The sequence below is a fragment of the Condylura cristata genome, unplaced genomic scaffold (assembly GCF_000260355.1).
Source record: "Condylura cristata isolate star-nosed mole 26May11 unplaced genomic scaffold, ConCri1.0 scaffold00008, whole genome shotgun sequence".
Lineage (NCBI taxonomy): Eukaryota > Metazoa > Chordata > Mammalia > Eulipotyphla > Talpidae > Condylura > Condylura cristata.
In genome coordinates this window covers 31,816,012-31,837,158 of record NW_004567109.1, presented here as the reverse complement: position 1 = coordinate 31,837,158, position 21,147 = coordinate 31,816,012, and the positions used below count along the sequence as shown (strand labels likewise).

The window sequence follows — 21,147 nt, the reverse complement described above, 5'->3', positions numbered from 1 at the left end:
GACAGAGTGGAGTGCAGAACAGGCAGATTGATGAAGTACACTGCTGAGGGGAGCAGCGGGCAGGCCAGGAGAGGTCTGCCACGCCATGTGGATCTCCTCCAGGGCAGGCGGGGATCGAACTCATGCAGAAGTGGCGTAAGCTTCTTTGTGCAGTGCCTTAACCTGCTGCACCACCAGGGAGGGCCCTGTCAGGGCATATTTCAAACAAGAAAGTTACAAAAAAATGTGCATCAGAAATAATACTTGAATTTTGGATCATAATACTGGAAATTGTTAAGATTACCTATTCCTGTGATATTGTGGTTTTTGCCCTCCCCAGTTTTACAGAGAGTGCAGAAAAAGGGTTCAGGCTCAGAGATATTTGCTTCCTGAGTCCCTATGCTTAATTCTTGGCTTGGTTCCTTTTTAATACTATCCTCATGACTGGTATGTGGGACAGAGTCCTTAAGTCTTAAATCAGAAGACCTGAATTTGAGACTAGGTCCACTTACCACGTGTCCTTGAACAAGCCTTTTATCTTACCTCAGATTCTGTTTTCTGTTATCTCCTTGATCTTAGGGTTACATAGGGTGATGTGTTTGAAAGTTCTATTATAAAAAATTAAAAGTCCTGTGTAAATATTGGTTCCTGTTGGTATGATCCAAATTCCCCCAATCCAAAATTGGACCAGAGAAGATATTAGGAGTCAGACCACTCTCGCAACTCAAACCAACCAGTAGCTCATCTCAGGGATTAGTGCATGACTTTAGATAAAATCAATGTTGGGGAAGCTTGGGTTTGCTGTCATCATCATTGTTATAATAATTTCGAAGTCAATATACGAAAGCAAGCAAGATTGACACTTAAACTTTATTTTGATTGACATAAAATTGCATCCCAATATTACGTAAGTTTTAAGTGTGCATTACTGAAAATCAACATGTGTCTATGCTATATTACATGCACCGCTGCAAGTCCAATTCTGTCCTGAAGGGACCAGGGAAAGTGTGGCTTTTTATATCCTGAAAAGCACCCAGAGTCTCCTGTATTTGGTCTTTTCACATAGTTGCTCAGAGTCCCTGCTCAGGAGCTATTTCTCCAGGCTGTGGCTAGAATTTTGTTCCTGTAGGCAAGCTTTTCCCCCACCCCACTGCTGTTTCTCATTTGCTAACAAGAACTTACTTAGTGAGATGACACTTAGAAAGCACCTCGCATCAGCAAGCCCTTGGGGTCCTAGTCTATCAGGCCAGTAACTTTGGAGCTGGGAGGCAGAGGCCTCAGGCAGAGTCTGGGATGTGGGATGTGTTTTCCTGCCTCGTTCTGTTCTGTTGTGAGGAAGGGGCTATAGCCTGCGTCTGTAACTCTCAGAGACAAGTGAATTTGTAGATGTGCTGCCATTCTGCCATTCTGAGCTCCACCCCCTGCCTCCCCACAGTGCCCCTTGGTGGCTCTCTTGGGCATGATTTATATGTATTCACTCACAGCAGCTCTAGGGCAGGCTCTGTCACTTAGGCAAGAGGCCATTGAGAGGCCCAGAGAGGTAGAGTAACTTACTGAAAGTCACACAGCTAGGACAGCATTCAGACCCTCAAGCTGAAGGCTTAATGGACATAGTCTATAAGTTTCTTTAGAACAGTGGTACCAACCTGTCAAAAGTACAGAGAGAGCTGGAAAAGGAGCGGTATCTCAAGGATGTATCACCACAGAATCCAAGGACGATAGCCTCTGCATCTATGCTTGGAAAAACAAAAGCTACTTGGACTGCCTGTAACCTGGGGGAAAGCAGCGTCATCAAGCATTCTTACCGTTCCCCAGGCCTCTGTCAGAAAAAACATCTCTTCATAGCATGCGCTCACAATGGGATTAATAAATCTCCCAGCAGAAACACAGAGCTTGGCAACACACTTTATCTAAAAAGTTTCTTCAAAATAGCTGCACTCTTTCTTGAAATTTCTTGAAATATCAGCTGATGAAGGCATGCCTCCTTACCTTGGGAGAGAGAGAACTGTTGTAACATCTTTGCCATTTTTTAGAAAGTCTGCCAACCTCCTTTCTATGTACTGCTCCAGCCCAAGAGTGCATTGTGGGGTTGGGGGCTCTGGGTGAAGAGAAGGAATCCCCATTATTGCCTTTTCAGCAGCAGCGCTGGGTGTGAGGGGGCCAAAACCTTCCAGTGGGAGCTGTGAAGTACCAGATAGGGGTAAGAGCAAGTGTTCCAAAGTTCAAGTTTAAATCCCACCCGTTGGTAACATTCACTTCCTCAACCTCAATTTTCCTATCTAAAAGTGTTGGAATAATAATATCTGAGTGTATTTTACTTAAATGATTGAAGGCTTTGAATGAAATGCAGTTGTCCCACGGAAGTAGTGTTATTTTCAGAAGCAGTCTTGGTCTTTCATAGTAAGTCTATGGACAACTTTGGGCCCATTTCCAGCATTTTCATCTGTAAAATGAGTTGAACCCGAGTGTCCTGAAATACTGCTTTGAGTACTGACATTCAAAAATGTTAAAGCTGACAGTAGGGGAATTTTCTGATTCATGTGGAGGTTAAGAAGATGAGTAAGGGAGATTGTATTTCTTGGGAAGATCACTATTTTACTCCAAAAAGAATTTGTAACAATAACTTTCAACTTAATCTCTCCATATTTCTTTATGCTTCCGTGGCTTAAAAAGTCGTGATAGAACTGAGCATGTGATGGCTTCAAGTCAAACATTTGGCTCAAATTCTAGCTCCATGACTGTCAGGCCATGTGTTGAAAGTGGCTTAACCACATAATGATGGGTCCCTGGGTCATATGAAGAGCACAACCCTAGCATAAGTTTCAGGAGCTACTTGCTTATCACAAAACCTAGCCTGTCCCTCCCTGTTCAGTGTCTGCAATAGTGAGTACTCTTCCGCCACCCTTTTGTGTTCTAAGACAGACTTTCTGTCCTTTCTCTTAAAAGGACCCTTACATTGCAGTCATTTGGATAATTCAGGATGATCTTATCTCCAGATCTTTAACTTAACCACCTCTCCAAAGTTCTTTTAACTGTATTAGGTCTCATCTTCACAGGTTCTGAAGGTTAGAGCGTGGATATCTTTAATAGGGAGAACTATTCAGTCTAATCTGGCCATTTCTCACCCTCATCGTCTTTATTCAGAGACTGGGTCACAGTTATATAAAAAAAAGCATAATCATTTGTGAGGCTACGGAGGGTGGAACTGAGTGTTTGCTGCCCATGTGGCACTAGCATTGGTGGTTTGGCTGGGGTACTCGGTAGGAAATGGAGAGGGGAGTGAAGGGAAGAAGGCAGATTCGTCTGGCAATTTTACACAATGAACAGGACCAAGGTGGACTGGAATGAAAGCTCCAAGAAAACCCACTGATGCTTCATGTCAGTGAATGCAGAAGGGGCAGGGCCGGGTGGAGGGAGGGGATGGCAAGTGGAAGCACTTCCCACAATAGGAAACTAAAATGCCACCTCAGACCACAGCAGCTGTTCCCATGTGAAGCCATCAGACCCATTAATTCTACCCATCTTCCCCAAGCATTTGCTCTGCCACAGGTAACCATTTCACCGTTGTCCAAATCGCTGTGCTCATCACGATCATCAGTGACCTCCTCTTTCTCCTCGCTCTCTTAAGCCACATCACAGTTACCCTCATTAAAATATTCCCCGGCATCCTCTGTACCGGGCCTCCAGCCAGTGTGGATGCCTACAGCAGTGCTGTGATGTGAATGGTCGTGGCACCGTTTCACTCATAAGAAACAGGGAACAGAACACTGAAATAACTGTCAGGTGGCCGAGAGAATGCTCAGCGATAAACTCCAGCCTTAAACTCTTTCAAGCCCCAACTTTGTTCTTAACCCCATTATGCACTCACAGTGGCACTTGTCTAGGATGGAAGGGGAAGTGTGAGAGGCAACACTGGTGTAATAGACATGCATATGAGAGGACCGCAGAATTTGGGTTGTGTTGGGAGCACCACTGCTCACTGATACGTGATGGAAGGATTCCTCAGGGGACTTGCGGCTGAGCTGAATTGAGCAAGGTGTTTATTTTTCAGACAACGAAAAGGAAGAAGAGTATCCCAGGCAGAGGGTGTAAGGTGGGAGCCCACAAGGCTTTAATTTCCTCATCAGGTGTTCACAGTCTCCTCAACTCCAAGCAGGTTAGGAAACCCCAAGAGGACTAAGACAGGGATCCCTTCAGTGCAGTGGGTCACATGGAGCAGATAAGATCAGCAGCTTTGAGAATAGTGAGAATTTAGAGGTGGAGAGGAGAGGAAAATAAGTTACTACTGACATGTGGTAACATGTTTGCCACACACTTCCACACGGCCAGCTCACTACCTAGCACACAACAGACACCACTCATCAGTGAAAGAGCGAATGATTGAATGTTCCTGTTGACATTTGAAAATAGCTCATTGGCTTCCTGTTCTTTAAGTCTCCTCCGTCACTGAGTTGCACATGTGCAGGGAGCTCTTCCGAAGACAGTCTCTGTGAATGGTCTATGGGATGAGGATGTGACAGGTCCCCTGAAGACATGTGACTTGGCAGTGGGGGGGGGCACATGTAATGTAGAGGGTTAACATGCTTCAATGGAATGAACTGAGGAATGAAGAGGCAAGGAAATGGACAAGGCTTACTCAGTCCCTTCCATGTGCAAGGGGCGTGAGGTAACTGCCACAGCCAGCCTGTAGGGGAGCATGAACCTGAGGCCTCTCCCCTCAGTGCCTTTCTACAGCACCTGGGTTCTCTGCAAATGCATCAGTTCATCGTTTGCTTCGCCTATCCAAGGAAGCTTGGCTCCTAGGAGACAGCTGGGCCCCACACAGCTGGCACAGCCCCAAACTGAGGCAGTCGGGAGCTGGGGCTGGAGCCTTTACAGGGATTGGTGTGTAACTAATTGCTGCTGTAAACCTTGCTCACGAGGGGCTCTGGCTCTGCTAGTTCTTTGAATCAAGAAAATCCCAAGGTTTAGTGAGTGGATTAGCAGAATACATATTTAGAAAGCACAGTGGCTATTGAGCTTCCATGTTGGATAATGAAATTTTGTCCCAGATAAAGGGCCTTGCAAACACTCTTCTGTTGCATTTTCTGATTTTGGCAAAAATTGAGGCCAAACTAATGTTTGAAAGAGCTACAAGACTGAAGTCAAAAGGTCTAGGCCAGACACTGATTATCTCTTTAAGCTTAGCAAGTAATCAGCCCAGCCAGTCTCAGTTCCTCATCTGTAAAATGGAATTAATCATGTTTCCAAGGCAGTGTTATAGAAGACCAAACAAAATAGTGTGTGAATGGATCTAATCCAACACGATAAGACAGAAAAGAACTTGAGTTCCGGAATCCGTCTCATTTTAAAATCCAACTGGCAAAATTCAACACCACCAGTAACAGCATTTATGGAAAATAAGTTGTCTACTAGATGCTGTGCTAACTTAGCCTGGATCTCAATTAATAGACAACATTAATCTAAATCAATAGATAGCTATTAATCTAAATTAATAGATAACATTAGAGTCAATACTATTATGTTGCCATGTTATTGATCCACTGCCATGGGGAAGGTAAAGTTCAAAGTCACCCCAGTGAAAGTGAAAGCCAGGATCTAAGCACAAATGCTCTGACTCCGGGGTCCATAGCATGGGTTTTCATCCCAAGGCCAAACTGAGTTCTGGAATCAACCTCTCCAAGCCTCAGTTTCCATACCTGCCCTGCCAGATTGTTTGTTGAAACCGAATTTCCTCCTGAAGGTCCTGAATGCAGAGGCATGGATGGTGTGGGGTGACAGGGTGCAGAGGGGAAATAGAAGAGGGGATGATGATGACCGTGGTGAGTGGCAGTGCATTTTATAGCTGCCTCCCATCACTGCACTGGAAAAAGAAGATACTGGCTTGACAGGAAAATGGGCAGGATCTACTTTCTCCTCTTTAACACACAGAGACATCTAACCCCTGTAAAGTTTGTCTCCGTTGCATTTAGACTGGTGTTTAGATTTCTTGGACAGTTTCTTCATGCAGCTGGGACTCTGATAGAAAAAACAAACCTATGAACTTGGCCACATTGGCTAAGGAGCTTACATCATGGGCTGTAGGTGAAAACCATAAAATGGCTCAAAGAAGTTATTCAGCTTTCCTCTTTGCAGTCTTCAGTAAATCGCAGTTTAAATAAAACTGTCATAAGCCTAGGACACTGAGAGACTGTTCTGTCTGGGCAGTGAGAGGGCAGCACAGAGAGCAAGGAGCCCTTTCAAATAAGGATGCTCTGTGGTCAGTTTTTCCACCTTTCTGGCAGCCGGGTTTAGTGGAGCCTCCCTGTGTTTGCCTCACTTAGTGCCAAATGGGTGGGTGAGGATTGGGAGGGGGAGGCTGGTAATGGGGTGGTTTGAGAAGTGGCCTGTGTGCAGAGGTCGTAAATTCTAGCTTTAAGCCCTAATCCCCAGACTGCTAACTAAGTTAAATTTGAGCCCCTTTGCTAGGAACTGCATTTGGAGCTTGGCATCTCAGGATGTCGGTGCCCATTTTCTCCTATGAGACCTCCCCTACCCCACCGCAAAATGCAGGTAACCAGCAACTATCTTTGTTTTACTGTCTTGAGGAAGTTTTACTGTTGTGAAGCACCCTTGAATACAGTAGGGGGCAGGATATTTCTTGGTTACATAACAGCCATCAAAGACCTATTTGTTGGAAAAGAGTAGGTAGCTTCCTTTGTTTTCCCTGTGCTGGAAGGTTTCTCTACTGGCCTGAGCCTTGAGCAGGGAGTGGAGGCTGCAAAATATCGATTTCTAGTTCTCCATCTCCTTGCCTAGTCTGTGAAAGTATTTGGAATCATAAAAATGCAAATGTGTGTTAGGTTTGTTTTTAATGGCCTGTACAAGCCTTTCAGGCTACAGCCTCAGCCCCACTTCTTCACCCTCCCCAGCTCACATTGCAGCCTTGTGCCCAGCTTTGGAAACCCACAGCTGCTGGCCCCAAGGCCTCCGATCTTAAAAATGTCTCCTTTACCTGCCATGCCCCCTGGCTGCCAGACAGCCAACCTCCTATTTGTTCTTCATGTCTGGCTTTTTCCACGAAGGTCTTTTCATTCCCCAAACCAAGTGCCTTTCCTTCTGCCTGCCATGGTGCTGCCCTTCCCAGCATTGCCATGTATCTGCCCACCTTTCCATTAGGCCTTGGGCCCAATGGGGGCAGCGCTGGTCACTTATGATACCCAGAGTAGACATGCAGCAGGTAATTGTTGAATAAACTTGGAGGAAGATAAATGCCACCTGCCACCCAAGGACCGGTGCACTGTAGTATCGGCTTCTTGTGAGAACATCACAGGCTCTGACATTAGGGCTGGTACCAACCTTGACTCAGCCATTGACTAGCAATGTGACCTGAGAAAGCTTCAGAAAACTGACAGGGATCTGCCCTCAAATTCCCAGGCTACAATTCACATGTCCACTGTAAGATTTTAGTTGCTGCAGCTAAGTAAGTATGTTGCTAGGTGTGGTGCCTAGGAAGGTAATAAGAACATGCCTTTCTAGTCTTCTGTCTAGATTTACTCCTACTTTTTCCTCAGTTGCCACTATCTGTGAATACATCCAGTAGTTTTCTAATCAACTGTGTTCAATAGGGCACAAATTGTCGACCTGTGCTCTGTGCCTAGTGTAGTGGTAGAAGCATGAGTGAAACAGAATATAGTCTGGCCCACTCTCCAGAGGGCCTCACGGTATAGATGCTGACATGCTATAAAATGAGTCCCAACCTAATCCTTAGACTATGTGCTCACGGGTTATACAATCAGTGTTCAAGGTCATTTCTTAACCTATGGCCCCTGGGGAGTCTGGCTTGGGGGGAGGGGCAGTTTCAGGGGTCCTTGTGGAGTTTCTCCTGTACAGTCAGATTTAAGAACCAGTGACAGAAGAGGTCTGAGAGGGGATGAGGTTGAGTTTTAAAGGGACCAGTGGTGAAGGGCTTCTTGGAGTAGGAAGCATTTGTGCTGAAAAAATAAGCAGAATTGGAACAATACATATTTAACAAGAACAATCCAGGTGGCAGGCACAGCATAGGCTATGGTGATGCAGGAAAAGAAGACATGTTGTGGAACCCAGGGATTTTGTGTGACTGCAACATACAGAAGCATCTGGTGACCTGGGACTGGATCAAGGAGCAAAGCAATTGATAGATAAATATGAAACATTATTAATTTTCAAAATGCAAGGGTGTGACCACAGCTGTATTTTGGAGACAGCAGGTCATGAAGAGAGGTTTGACTGAGGCCAGCCAGGTCACCAATGATCACAAATGTCTCTGTAGAAGATGACCACCTGAATAGAAATAACTACGTTCACAGCTGTCATTTACTATGCTTGGAGCTAGGTAAAGGTTGTCCTTTATTTCTTCTTCTTTAAGCCTTGAAAGAACCCTAGGAAATGGACAGAACAAGTCTCTGATTCCTTCCCCACAATTTCAAAATGCAGTAAGCTCTGAAAAACACTAATCCTCTATAACTGTTTTGGTATCGAAAACCTACCTGAACACATATAAGATACTTACAGTCTGTATTTACCCAGCATACAACAAATCTGAATGTGTTTTAATACAGAAGTAACACCATGTTTGATCACAGTGCGCCACCTCAGCCCACACCAGGGGCTATGAACACAGAATTTGTATTCTATCACCTTTCCAAACCTGGAACATATCTAAATTCCAAAGTATATCTGGCCCAAGGATTTTGTACAAGGATTATAGACTTAAGTGAGAGTTGTTTTGTAAATGCTGAAACTCAATCTTCGTGAACCCAAGCAATTTTTCAAAGAGGAAGAAGAAATGGAGGGCGCGGTCCTGAGAAAGGCAGGGCGGAGCGAGGGAGTTCTGAGCAGGCAGGACCAGCACACAAGTCTGTACGTTGGGTGCTGGGAGATGATTATTGTGTTGGTGCCAAAGTACAGTTGGGATGTGGCATGGAAGTTCTGAAAACTCCATAACGGTGAAGGATGGAGAGAAAAGTCCTAGTGAGGGGAAGGGTGTGGGTAGAGGCAGACAGAAAGTGTCAAAGCAATATGACTTTAAATCCATGAAAAGACTGCACCAAAGTACTTTTCTTCAAAGGCCACTGGAATTCCTTACTCTTTGGATGTTTCCCAATGTAGGCCCACAATGGCAATGGCCTCTGAGAACAGGAATGACTTTCTTCCTCCTGACTGCTTTCTGCTCTCCTCTGTTCACCTGGAACCCAAGGGCCATTGCCTCTCTCTTCCCCTAGAGCCCAAAAATGCCTTCATGGCCCCTTTCTTGCAAGTGAGAATCTACTTAATCCTTCCACTTTTTCTCCTTCAAGAAGGATCCATAGTTGGCAGGCCAACCTGATTCTTAACTTCGCTTGCCTTGATGCCCCACATAAACCTGGGCTAGGAGGTTGTTGCCATCAGTACCTTCACTTATTAGGGATGAAGAGTTTCTTTTTACCTGCTGTAGGTATCAGTTGAAGACACAGTGATAGATGACATAGAGAAGTTTGAGTTGAGTGGGAGTGATGGGACTGTTGTGGTAGAGGGACAGGCATCAAGCATGGTGAGGCAGAGTGTGTAAGTGCTGATCAACAGTTAACAGAGACTCCTGACCAGAACTGGCAGAGGCAGGAGGTTTGGGGAAACTGCCTGAATGAGATTTGTATGAGTAGGGTCATCTTGCTTTTAGAGGTTCCCAGATCCTACTGAATAAAATCCTGATTCCTTAACTTAAACACCTCAATTTGCCTACTCTTGTTCTAATAGTTAATTCTAACTTAATTATACACTGCAAGGTGGGCACTGACCTCGGTGTGCTCCAGGTATAGACAAAGGACAGGAAGATAGTTAACCAGGGTTAGAATCTAGGCATCCTTCCTGCTTTTATCTAGACATAAGTGCATATGTAACAGGAGGGAGGCAAGAGAGTAGATGTAGTCCAGGGAGACTAAGCACTTTGTCTATGGGATGTCAGCTGAGAATCTGGGGAAATGAAGACAGCAGGGAGCCCACATTATCCCCCTAAGGGAGAACTGTTGAGGCCTGGGGATTAATTTGATGGAACCAAAGAATCACTTGGGTTGGGGCACAAGAATAAGCAAGTGGTGGTGATCCAAGTGTAGGGTACTTGGAAATGATATGCTGGAGATGCTCCAGGTACTGGTCAGTGTGCTCATTGAGATTGTGGCTGAGGGTGGATGGAAAGCAAGGCCATTTGAAATGATGTTGGAAGGTTGTTGGAAGGGTTCCCTATGGCCTTGGGAGTGGTAGTGAGGAAAAGTGGGGAGCAAGATCTTCAGTCAGTGGGGCAGATCCAGGACCACTAAAGGTGACATCAAGACGGAGCAATGGGTTCAGTCTGGTTGACTGGTAACAGGAGTTGGTATGTTTGGAGAAAAAATGATCTTGAAATAGCAATGGAGAACTCAAGAGAACAGTTTAATGATCCCCTGACCCCACAATACAGAAGTATGGGAGAAAAGTCACACTGTGGCAGAGGATCAGGGGGAGCTCTATCTTTAGAGGAAACTCTAGTGTGAGTTAGGGTGAATGGGCAGAGGTTGTGTTTATAGAAGATGAGTTCTTGAGGAATTTTGCTAGCCCCTGATTGTGAGCTCCATAGAGTTCAGTGGAAAGAGTGGGGAAGTTCAGGAAGGGTGAGAAATGGGGTTCAACTGGGGACATCATGGAGGTCTGCAGGGATAGCCCTCTGTAACAGGGCAGCTTGACTTTCTAATAACCATGTTAAGCAGGGATATATGCATGATGTTGTCAGGCAAAGGTGTACATTGGTTAGACTTTGCCCACTATTAAGGACTGGGGGTTAGGCAGCTGTCATGTGATGCAGGGAGGCAGGTGATGAAGTGTTGTGATGAGCAAGGCATGGTGGTCTTCCTAGGACCTTAAACAGGGTTCTGTGGAATGTTTTTAAAGCCTAGAGCTAGGCCTAGTGTCATGGCTGGAGGGGGAGGAGTTTTTCTGGTGGTATGGAGAGCATTAAGCACTTCCTGTTGGTAGTAGATGTTATTGCAAGTGGAGGACAGTTTTTCACAGACTAGGCACCAGGCTATGAAAACACTGTCAACTGAAGCTTCACAGTAACCCATGGGGTGGACTTTGTTAGCCCATTTCACAGATGCAGACCTCACGAAAAGTATTGATTTGTGTAATTATTGATTCTTATACCTTTATGATTAAGGGTTTAACCTCTTTATCCTGTGCTTTTAAGAGGGTGTCTAGGGGGATTTCAATACTTCTATACTCTGTTGTTCTTACCCTCCCTTCCCTGGGGGCTTCAGAATTAATCATGCTACCAGGAACTTTTGCCATTATTATAGCTCTTGTAGTAGTGAAGTTTGGATCAAAACACTTTTATTCATGAAGGATGACTCAGATGCTATTTTTAATTGACTTCTCTTTCTTTCCATCTTAGGTTAGATTTGACAGCTCTTACTGCCTCTCTTCTTAGGCTCATAATATCTTGGCTTTTGCTACCTCCCTCTCTGCTTTGGAGTTTGAGTTGGCATTTTCCTTAAGACTCTTGTGTATGCTTGCCAGGAGAGGACTATTCAATTTAACTGTGGTATATCATTGCCATTGATGTTGCCATTATTTGTCCCTCATAGAAGGCAACATTCAGCAATTTGTGGAAATTTAGAAATGAGTTTACTTTTAAAATCAAGAATTATGCATCAAAACAGTGTCTTCTCCTTTTTGAATTCAGGCATTTTTACTTCATGAGTCACTAGTAATTTATTGAGCACCTGCAGCCCTTGTTTACGGCAGCTTGCCCAGCGGTGTGCTCTGTGCTACAGTAGATGCCCATCTAAGAGACCCACCCCAAGGAGGGTGACCCCACAGCTTGCCATAGCAAGGGAAACCAGAGAGAGTGGGGCAACTATTGTTCAACATTTTACAAACTGACAGTTGGGATGTGGGATTTGACGTGGAATTTATTCTCATTTGCAGCTATATTTTGAAAGCGTAATAATACTAAATTGCACTTTATCAGATTCTCATTTTCTTATCTCCTTTTAAATTATCTCATATCAGAACTGCCTAGAAAATCTAAGATCATGTCACAATAGCCATATAATTGAAATTTTTTAAATTCCCTATTTACATTAGATCTACTGCTTTGTTCACCTTGGTATAATTAGCAAAATGTCTGAGAAAGTATTTTAAAAGCAAATACAAATTGATTTCATGAGATTTTGATTTATTTGTTTGTTTAAAAGATGTTCTGGAGGTACTTTTTAGCAGCTTTTAAAGTAAATGTGACATGTACAAAACCGATTATAAAATGTCTGTGAGATAACAAAATAATTATAGTTCGAGCTCCATTTATGAGTAAGTTTTATTAGCAGAATAATTTGCAGCTGTTCCATCCTAAGCCAAACAGACTTACATTCAGATCCCAGTACCCCATGCTAACTGCGAAGTGGAGAAAGTTATTCAGCCTCTGTCAGCCCACCTGTAAAATGGGATAACTGCTTTGTAGAATTACCGCAAAGATTAATTATTATGACATGCATATGAATTGGTGATTAGCAAAAGACAAGAAGAATATATAGTTATCCATTCTTTGTTACCAAAGGGGAATTCTTTTCAAAGGGGGAAAATAATTCCCAGAAACTCATGTTGTAATACTTATGCTCGTTTGATCAAGTATTAACTTATTTTAAAAGCATATTAGCTAAAATAAAATCTAGAGCTTTCAGTGGATTATTGAGTCTGAGGAGTCCGGGATAGAGGTTGGCCTCTGGGTAACCCAGAGTTTAAGTCTTGGTTTTGATCCTTTTTTGCTGTGACCTCAAACAAGTTAGGTGCATAGAAAAGTTTGATGTCATGTGAGACACAGGCATGCAAAAGGGCATGAAGTGTTTGTTACTATTTGCTGTTCAGGCTATGCGTAAATGTGGAATGGAAGAAGGCAGATGCGTGGGCTTAAGACCTGCAATAGGTAGAATGTGGAGGCTGCCTGGCTGTGGTTTGGGCAAATGGAGCAGATAGAGTGTGCAGTCCTATGCTTCAGATTCTATGCTACTGACTAAGAGATGTCTGTTTGCTGAAGTCTGTCCCTCCCTGGCTTGTCAAGTAAAGTTATGTGAATATTATAACACCATATTTAAAGAACAAGGATTCTGACCTTTAATTTTTACACTGGTCTTCTTATTCTTCTGAAATAGCAATGTCTTTGTTTCTCTCGGTGGGTTGTTACCTCCTTGGTTAATTTTTGTATCAAAGAGATAAGCCCTTTCTGTTTAGAGAACACCACTGTCTTTTATCTTGGGTTGTTCCCACAATATCTGGAATTGTTATGGCCTTTACCTTTCAGATGACAGATGTCAAGCTGGCCCAGTCCCGATCAGCAGTGATAAGGCCTTCCTTCTAGGGCTCCTTTTAAGCTTGTCTTCTGACACAATAGCAGTGGGATAATTTCTGTGCACACTCTAAACGGTTCTTATAAGGGAAACAGTGTAAAACTTTGTGCAGTGATAGTTCATGAACACTGTGAACCTGATAATCTTCTAAATGTGTATTCACTGGTCCATTCATTCACCAATCATCCTGTGAGCCTTAGAGCTAGTATCTGGAAATACCAAGAAAAATTGGTACTGCCCCTATCTTGACAGGCCACTGAAAGATTTATAATCAAGGATTCATTTCATCATACATATACCAAATTTTTCTTGAGCATTCAGTTTGGATCAAATATGTCTGGCACTGGTGTGACAGCGATGAACACATACTGACAAAGAACTTGTCCTCAAAGGTGGTTCATTCTGATGGAGGGAGATAGTATGTAGGGTGTTGATAGGTGCTCCAGAGGACGTGTTGTTTTGTACTTGCCCCTGTAGATAACGAAGCTGTGCTTGTCAGTTTAAATAGGAGGGGGTTTTATCAGACTGTTTTGGGAATGTGCAGGAGCCCTGGGGACAAGCTGATATGTTACAGTTAGGGGACAGTCCTCCTGCTTCAGCAAGAGTGTGATGGGACTGCTGCCCATTACAGAGCATGGGGTCTCTGCCACCACTGCTCCCCAGAAGGTCTGTCCACCCACTGAGAAGCTGGGCCCTGTGTCCTCCTGCCATACCTCTGCCTGGCAGAACTCTAGGTGAAAGATCCCTGGGAAATGTAGTTATGAACTTTCAGGCCTGGAGAGGGGAAGATTCTCTAGAAAGACAACTTATTCAAAGTCTATCTGTGGTTGACCCTCAATCCCCTTCTAATTACTTTCCTGTTCTTCCTCTGTTGGACCAGCTTCCTATAAGAAAAGTTACCACGGTATCTTTCTCACTCCCTTACCTTTCCACTATGCTTTCTTTGGCAATATCCAAGAAATGGTTTCTAGCTTGACAGATTCCACTAAACGCCCTCCTATCTTTCTCACAGAGCTTTACTGCTGCTCTTGCCAGTGCTGGACATCTTCACACCGCCACCCTCCTCTGGTCTAGATTAACCATGTACCTGTTTCCGTCTTTTGCTGTTGTCTCATGACTCTGACCCCACTACACATTCTCCCAAGTGAGGTCCTGTGGTCTCAACCACCACCTATAAAAACAAGAGCTGACATTTAATGTGCACTTACGTCTTTCAAGTGCCTTACTTTAAACCTCATATCAATTTCCTAGTGCCACTTGAATACATTACCACAAAGGTAGTAACTAACAACAATGCAAACTTGCTTTCTTACAGTTCTGGAGGGCAGATGCATAAAATCAAAGTGTTGCCAGGACAGCATTCATTCTGGAGGTTGTAGAGGAGAATCTGTCGCTTTCTCTAGCTTCTGGGGATTACCTGCTTTCCTCAACTCCTGAACGCTTCCTTCATTTTCAAGTTGCAACATGTTCCTTATCTCCACTCCCACTGTCACAGCTCTCACTCTCCTGTTTCCCTCTTGGAAAAGCTCTCGGCTTGTGTTGGTCACCCAGGTAATCCAGTGGAGTCTTTCTATCTGAAGATCCTCAACTTAATTGTATCTGCAATTTTGCCATTCAAGATAGGCATGAGTATGGATGGAAGAAGAGACAGGCATGTGCTTAAGACCTGAGATCAGAATGTAGGTTCTAACTGGCTGGGGCTTGGGAAAATGGAGCAGAGTGCCCCCTTGGGCACCTGCCAGCCCATCGTCCTGCCATCAACCTTGACCTTCTGCCACCTCTAAGTAATATATGTCAGAATGTTTTCCATTTCCTATAGAAAGGAAAATAAAACCTAAATGTGAATGCTAGAAGGGGCCTTGGAGGTGACCCAGGACAAACCCCTCGATTGATGTCTGAACTTTACTTTGGTACCTAAGAGAATCACGGGAAGAGCCCCACTCATTGTTACATTGGCTATTTAATTCTCATGTAGGGCTTGTCTAGAATTTTCATGTGTATTTGCTCCTTTCTTTGATGTGAGAATGTAATAGTTAAGACTAGAGTCCTTGACTATCTAAAATAGTGCTTAGACCCTGAAGTAGGCACAATAAACATTTGCTGGAAGAGGAATGAACAAGGTATAATCCATCAGGTTTGCTTCCTCCTAAAAGAATGATCTTGGCACAGAAACTTGGTTTGGAGGTTATTAGTCCATAATTCTTTTCCCTTATCCTTGTTGCAGAGACTAAATTCTACCAAATAATAACATTGCTTCAGAGCTCAAAATCACTATCATTACATTCCTATAAAAATATTACCTGATGACTACCCTATACTTATTAGGATGGTTACTATCAAACAAACAAAAAAGAACAAGTATTGCAAGGATGTGGAGAATTAGAACCCTTGTGCTCTGTTAGGAATATAAAATCATTCAGTTGCTATGGAAAATAATTTGGTGGTTCCTCAAAAAAGTAAAATTAGAAGTATCATGTGATTTAGCAATTGCAGTTCTGGGCATATATCCCAAAAAATTGAAAGCAGGGTTTCAAAAAATATTGGTACATTCATTTTGTACCAACCTTATTCAAAATAGCTAGAAGGTAGAGACTACCCTAGTGTCTATCAACATATGAATAAACAAAATATGATATATACATGCAATGGAATATTATTCAGTCTTTTAAAAAGGAAGGAAATGCCTATCACACGCATACGGGATTATATGCTAAGTGAATGAGCCAGTCACAAAAATACTAGATAGTTCCTATCTAGAGTAGTCAAAATAATAGATACAGAAAGTAGAATTTGTTGTTAGATGGAAAAGTTATGGGGAGTTGTTTAGTGGGTATAGAGTTTTGATTTCTCACAAATTTCTGTATCTTCACAACAATGTAAAACTGTTTAACACTACTAACTGTACATGTTATAATTAGTTGAGATGTTAGGACTTTTTTTTTTTTTTAACTACACTGACATTAACACTGAACTGTTAGAATAGTCCCATTTCATAATAAAGAAAGTAGAGCTCAAGGAAGTGAATTGCCCAATGCCCACAACTCAAAAATGGCATTCTCAGATCTCCTGATTCTATACCCAGTGCTGGTTTCTACCATGTCAGGGGAGAGGAAGTATTGAATTAACTTGTCTGCTACTTGAAATATAAAAATGAACCTTTGGCAATTTGTAGAGAAATCTGAAAATGTGTTTGTGTGGATGAGCGAGAAGGGAGAGGGAAAGAACTACCTCCCAGATACCTGCTTCTCGTTCACTTTCCTTCCCTTTCTAAATCTTCAGAAGGCAGGTGTGTGTCAACTATAAACATAGTGCGAAAAGGTCACCCAATATTTCCTCAGCTGGCAAAATCAGAACTGCTGTGGAGGTTGTCTGTATACATGAAAATAAGACCTTTAAGATGATCAGGAGATGATGGCTTTTGATTTTTTTAAATGACCCCATTAGATGTTCTCCCCCACTCTCTCTCCACCCCCTCCTACCTCATAGGAAGACAAAGAATGGTGGGCATTTATACAGGTTATACCTAATGAGAGAAAGGAAGAGGCAGAGAGAGGGACACTGAGTAGGAGCCAAGCCTAATACTACCTACCTACACCAACCCCCAGTATAGTCCTAGGCACATTCCTTCCTCTCTCCCAAGAGTTGGACTGCTGTTACTATCACCATTGTCATATACAGAATTTTAGTTGAATCTAAAGAGAAGAGCACAATTTCCCAAATGGAGTATGAAATACACAGAGATCATCTAGTCTTCTCCAAATAGCTTTTATTCATCATGGGCTTACTATGTGCCAGGCACAGTGATAGACACTCGTGGTAGCCCTGATCCTTTTACCACTTGACAACTTATTTTTAGGATGAGACTACCAAGTTTCCCAAAGTATTTGGCTAGATGAGAGAGCAGAGTGAAGATTTGAACATAGGCCTGTCTAGTTCCAAAGTTTGCTATTTTCTCTTTCGTGGTGTTAAGTTCAATAGCCAAAGAGCTATGGAGGCAGCAAAGAGACAGGGCAGAAATTAGTACTGCCTGGCATACCCAGGGGAAGTCTGAATAGAGAAAGCATGATCATACAAGCAAAGTCAGAGAGTACAAGGTTTGTAGCAAAACTGTAAAATAATCCTGTTTGGTTTAAGGATAGTTGTGTTTGTCTGGAACTGAAGGTCATGAGTCCACCATCTGTGAGGTCATAATTCCACAAAGAACCTTGAATGCTTAGGGGGTTAGAACTTAGTTTTATAAGCAGTAAGGGAGCTATCAAACATTTGTATCAAGGAGTTTATCAGCAGTTTGTTAATTCTATCTAAAGAATATCACAAAAGGAGACAATCAATTTCATTCCCTCTCATGTAGATAAATACCATTGACTGATAGTACCTGATGTGTTAGCAATGGTATTACCTTGACACTTGAACCCCTTAACATGCACAAGGAAGTCTGCTAATCATACTGCCTTTTCCCCTAGAATAATGACATGTATTTGTTTTCTTTTATCCTTTAGGAGGGGTTAATAAACTTCCAGGAACTTCGAGCCAGATTTCAGAACCTTGATGCACCATCTCTCCAAGGACCTATTAAATTCCCAGCAGGTATTTCTCAGAACCCAGGAAGCACAAAGTTGGCGAAGATTTGGGCCAATGGGAAACCCCTCTCATCCAGCCATAATCAGCCTGCATCCTATTGTACCAGCAGTGAACCCCAACATCTTAAACCCCAGAAAACAGAGGTGGTCCAGGGGAGCGAGGTTCAGAAATGCCCTAATTCCCCAGGACCTCCAGGAAGGACCACTGGCTCTCCAGTAAATTTGCAGAACAAGTCCCTAGTAATAGATGTGAATTCATCAGAAGCTGAGATAACCAAGAACAAAATAGCCAATAGCTTCAGAGACAAACTATGGAACTGGGAGAAGGTGTCATCGCAGAAGAGTGAGACGCCATCACCCTTTCTCCATTGTGGAAGGAGGGCCTTCCACCTGGAAGTGCAGACAAGTATGGGACTTCCTTCAGAGGAGCCCAGGAAAAGGCTGGAAATTAAACAAGCACAGACTCTTCCTTCACAGAGGCACTTGATGGCCCAAAGAAACACTCTGGCCCCTCCTGAAGATTCCACTTTTCTACTTTCTCAACATGGTAGGAGGAGCTTAGAAACCCTGCAGCCTAAGGGGAGGGAGCACCTCCAGCCCATCTATGAGAGTGAGCTTGCCTGCCAGGACCCAGGTAAGCGAGCTAATGCCCATAAGCTTAGTTCTCGTTTAGAGCTTGCCGACTTGGCATGACCACATATGTGATCTTTGTAATGTTTGCTCCAACCTTCAAAGCAGATTTCCTAGGCCCATCTGTTGAATTGTAATTTCAGATCTGGGTAAAGTGCTTCGTTTCCTGGAATCACACCAACAGACAATGGACAAAACCATATCTGAAAGCTAGTCCTGTTTCATACAAGATGCATGAACTCACAGACCCTCTGATTTCAGAGAGACTGTTCAGCTCTCCTATAAATCTGATCCATCCCGTCTTGCCTGTCTTGGTAAATCCACGGCCATCCTCCTGGTGCCCAATCCAAAAACAGAGCAGGGGCCCTGCTCTGTTCCTCCCCGCTCATTTTTGGCTTCTAACGTATCACAAGGCTGTTGCCTCTACAAGCAGTATGCCGACTCTCCCCTTTGCCTGTTTCTACCCTCTGCCCTGTTTACCAGCAGACTGTCACCCAGACTACTACAGGAGCCTCAGTGGTCACCCTGCTTCCACACTCCTGCCCGCTCCATCCTAGTCTCCAGCAGGCACCGAGATTGTCGAAACATAAATCACATCTCCCCTGCCCACCTGAACTCCAGTTAGCTGATAATGGATAGACCATGTGACTGGTCTATCATACTTCTCTTAGTCCCCCCTCTCAGAACATCGGCCTTCTTGCTGTGCCTTAGCTATACCAAGCTGCTTCCAGCCCAGGGCCTTGGCATCGACATACCCCTCTGCCTGAAACACTTGCTCCCTGGCCTTTGATGCGTCACCCTCTCACTTCATCAGTGTCTTTCTCTCCTGTCCAGTGTCACCAGCTCTGAGTGGACTTTGTGGGTCAGGCTATTTAAAAAACCCCTCCCCTCTTTACTATCTTCTTACATTGTTTTGGTTTTCTTTATGTCACTTATTCCCACCTGGTATATTGTTATGCATGTGTTTAACAGCAGTAAAATGTAAGTTACATAAACATGAAACCTTTCTTCTTTACCACCCTGTCACTGGCACCAAGGAGCAAAAGCCAGGCTTAACGATGGGTTGAATGGATGGGAGCATGGGGAAGTGTGTGGCCAGATCTCTTGATTACTATGCCACATGGTTTCTCTGTGCCCTTAGAAAAGCACCCAAACCACTTACTACTGGCTTCCTAGCTCTGTTCGTCTGGTCCCTGCTGTGCACTGACTTGTCTTTCTCTGGTTTACTAGCCCGTAGTCAACCAGGTTCTTGAGCAGACCTTGATACGCCATAGGGATCTATGCTTGCAGCTCCTCTCCCTGAAGTCCAGTGACACGTTCTCATATAATCCTCCCCTAACTTCCTCTTTCCAAGGACTACTTCCTTACCACAAACAGTTCATGCTTTTTCATGTCAAACTGTTGTCTTGCTTTCATAGAGCTCACAGAGCTCTGTAACTATACTGCTAGTTTGTTAATGTGTTTATTATCAGTCTGTGCTTACAGAATGATAATTCCTGAGGGCAGAAGTATATCTGTTCTTAGCGTTAACTCTGTCACCAGCTGCTAGGATAACAGAATAAGGCTTAGAATATTGTAGATAAATAGTTATTGAGGAATGGAAAGAAGATGTATGGGAGAAAGGACAGCTAGAAAGAAAGAAAAATGAATGAATTACCTACCTGATGAACTGTTAAGAGGATTAAATGAGATAAACTGTGTAAATTGACCAGTTCAAAGTCTGATAGAAATCTGGAACCCAGTTACTTAGTGTCATTTATTTTCACATTGTCATCTCCTTAGTTTGATAAAGATAGAACTTTCTGACAATGTGACTTGTAATTAAAGTCAAAGGCACTGGGAACCCCTGCTGGTCAAGCAAGGAAGAAACTCCATCCCTGCTTGCAGAGGACAGCAGAGCTTTGAGGCAGTGGCACAGAGGTATTTGTGAAATATTAGCCAAACTTCTTTACTTTTACTAGTGAAAGTGACTAAAGAAAATTCATCTAAATAAATTGGAAGCTGTAACTGACTTTATGAAGTGATTAGTGAATGGGCAGCTCTGCTTCCTCTAATAAACAGAAAGGGGAAGTATCTTGTAATCTAAAAGGTGAGCCAGTTATTAGGAAAAGAAGAGAAAGATAATTTCAGGCAAAGCTACTTACTTAGTGCTGACCAAATTCTAGTTGAGTGATTTAAACATTTCGTATGTTGGGAAGCCTGAAACTATATTTAACGTAGGTAGAAGGGCTTGATGGGGTTGGTGTAAATTACTTCATGTTGGGCCTATTGTTTTTTAGCATCATTGATTCAGCCACTCAGTCAAAAATCAAGGTACTTGGATTATTTAATATTTTGTATTACTTCCAGTGTAAGAGATGACGGTGACTTCATAGATAATACTGGAATTTGTGTTAGAGTTTCACTTAGGAATGCAGGTGGACAAAATGCATGGAATTGGGACTGTCCTGGCAAATTGCAGGACACAAGATTCAAAGATGCCTAGGCCAGATACCAACCACATAGTCAACTTGATGCCTGGCCCAGATGTGAGGCTGGGAAATCAGAGCCTCCTTGAGCCCTTGTTATTTACTCCATCATAAGTATTT

General features: G+C 43.3%; 1 protein-coding gene across 1 annotated transcript in view; it reads left to right on the top strand.

The window, feature by feature from the left end:
- LOC101636204 (chromosome unknown open reading frame, human C1orf168) overlaps nt 1-21,147 on the top strand; it is a 71,753-nt gene that overhangs the window by 6,254 nt on the left and 44,352 nt on the right. The window contains exon 2 of the mRNA XM_012722189.1: nt 17,849-18,563. Within this exon, the coding sequence (XP_012577643.1) occupies nt 17,849-18,563 (715 nt within the window). The remainder of the gene's footprint in view (nt 1-17,848; nt 18,564-21,147) is intronic.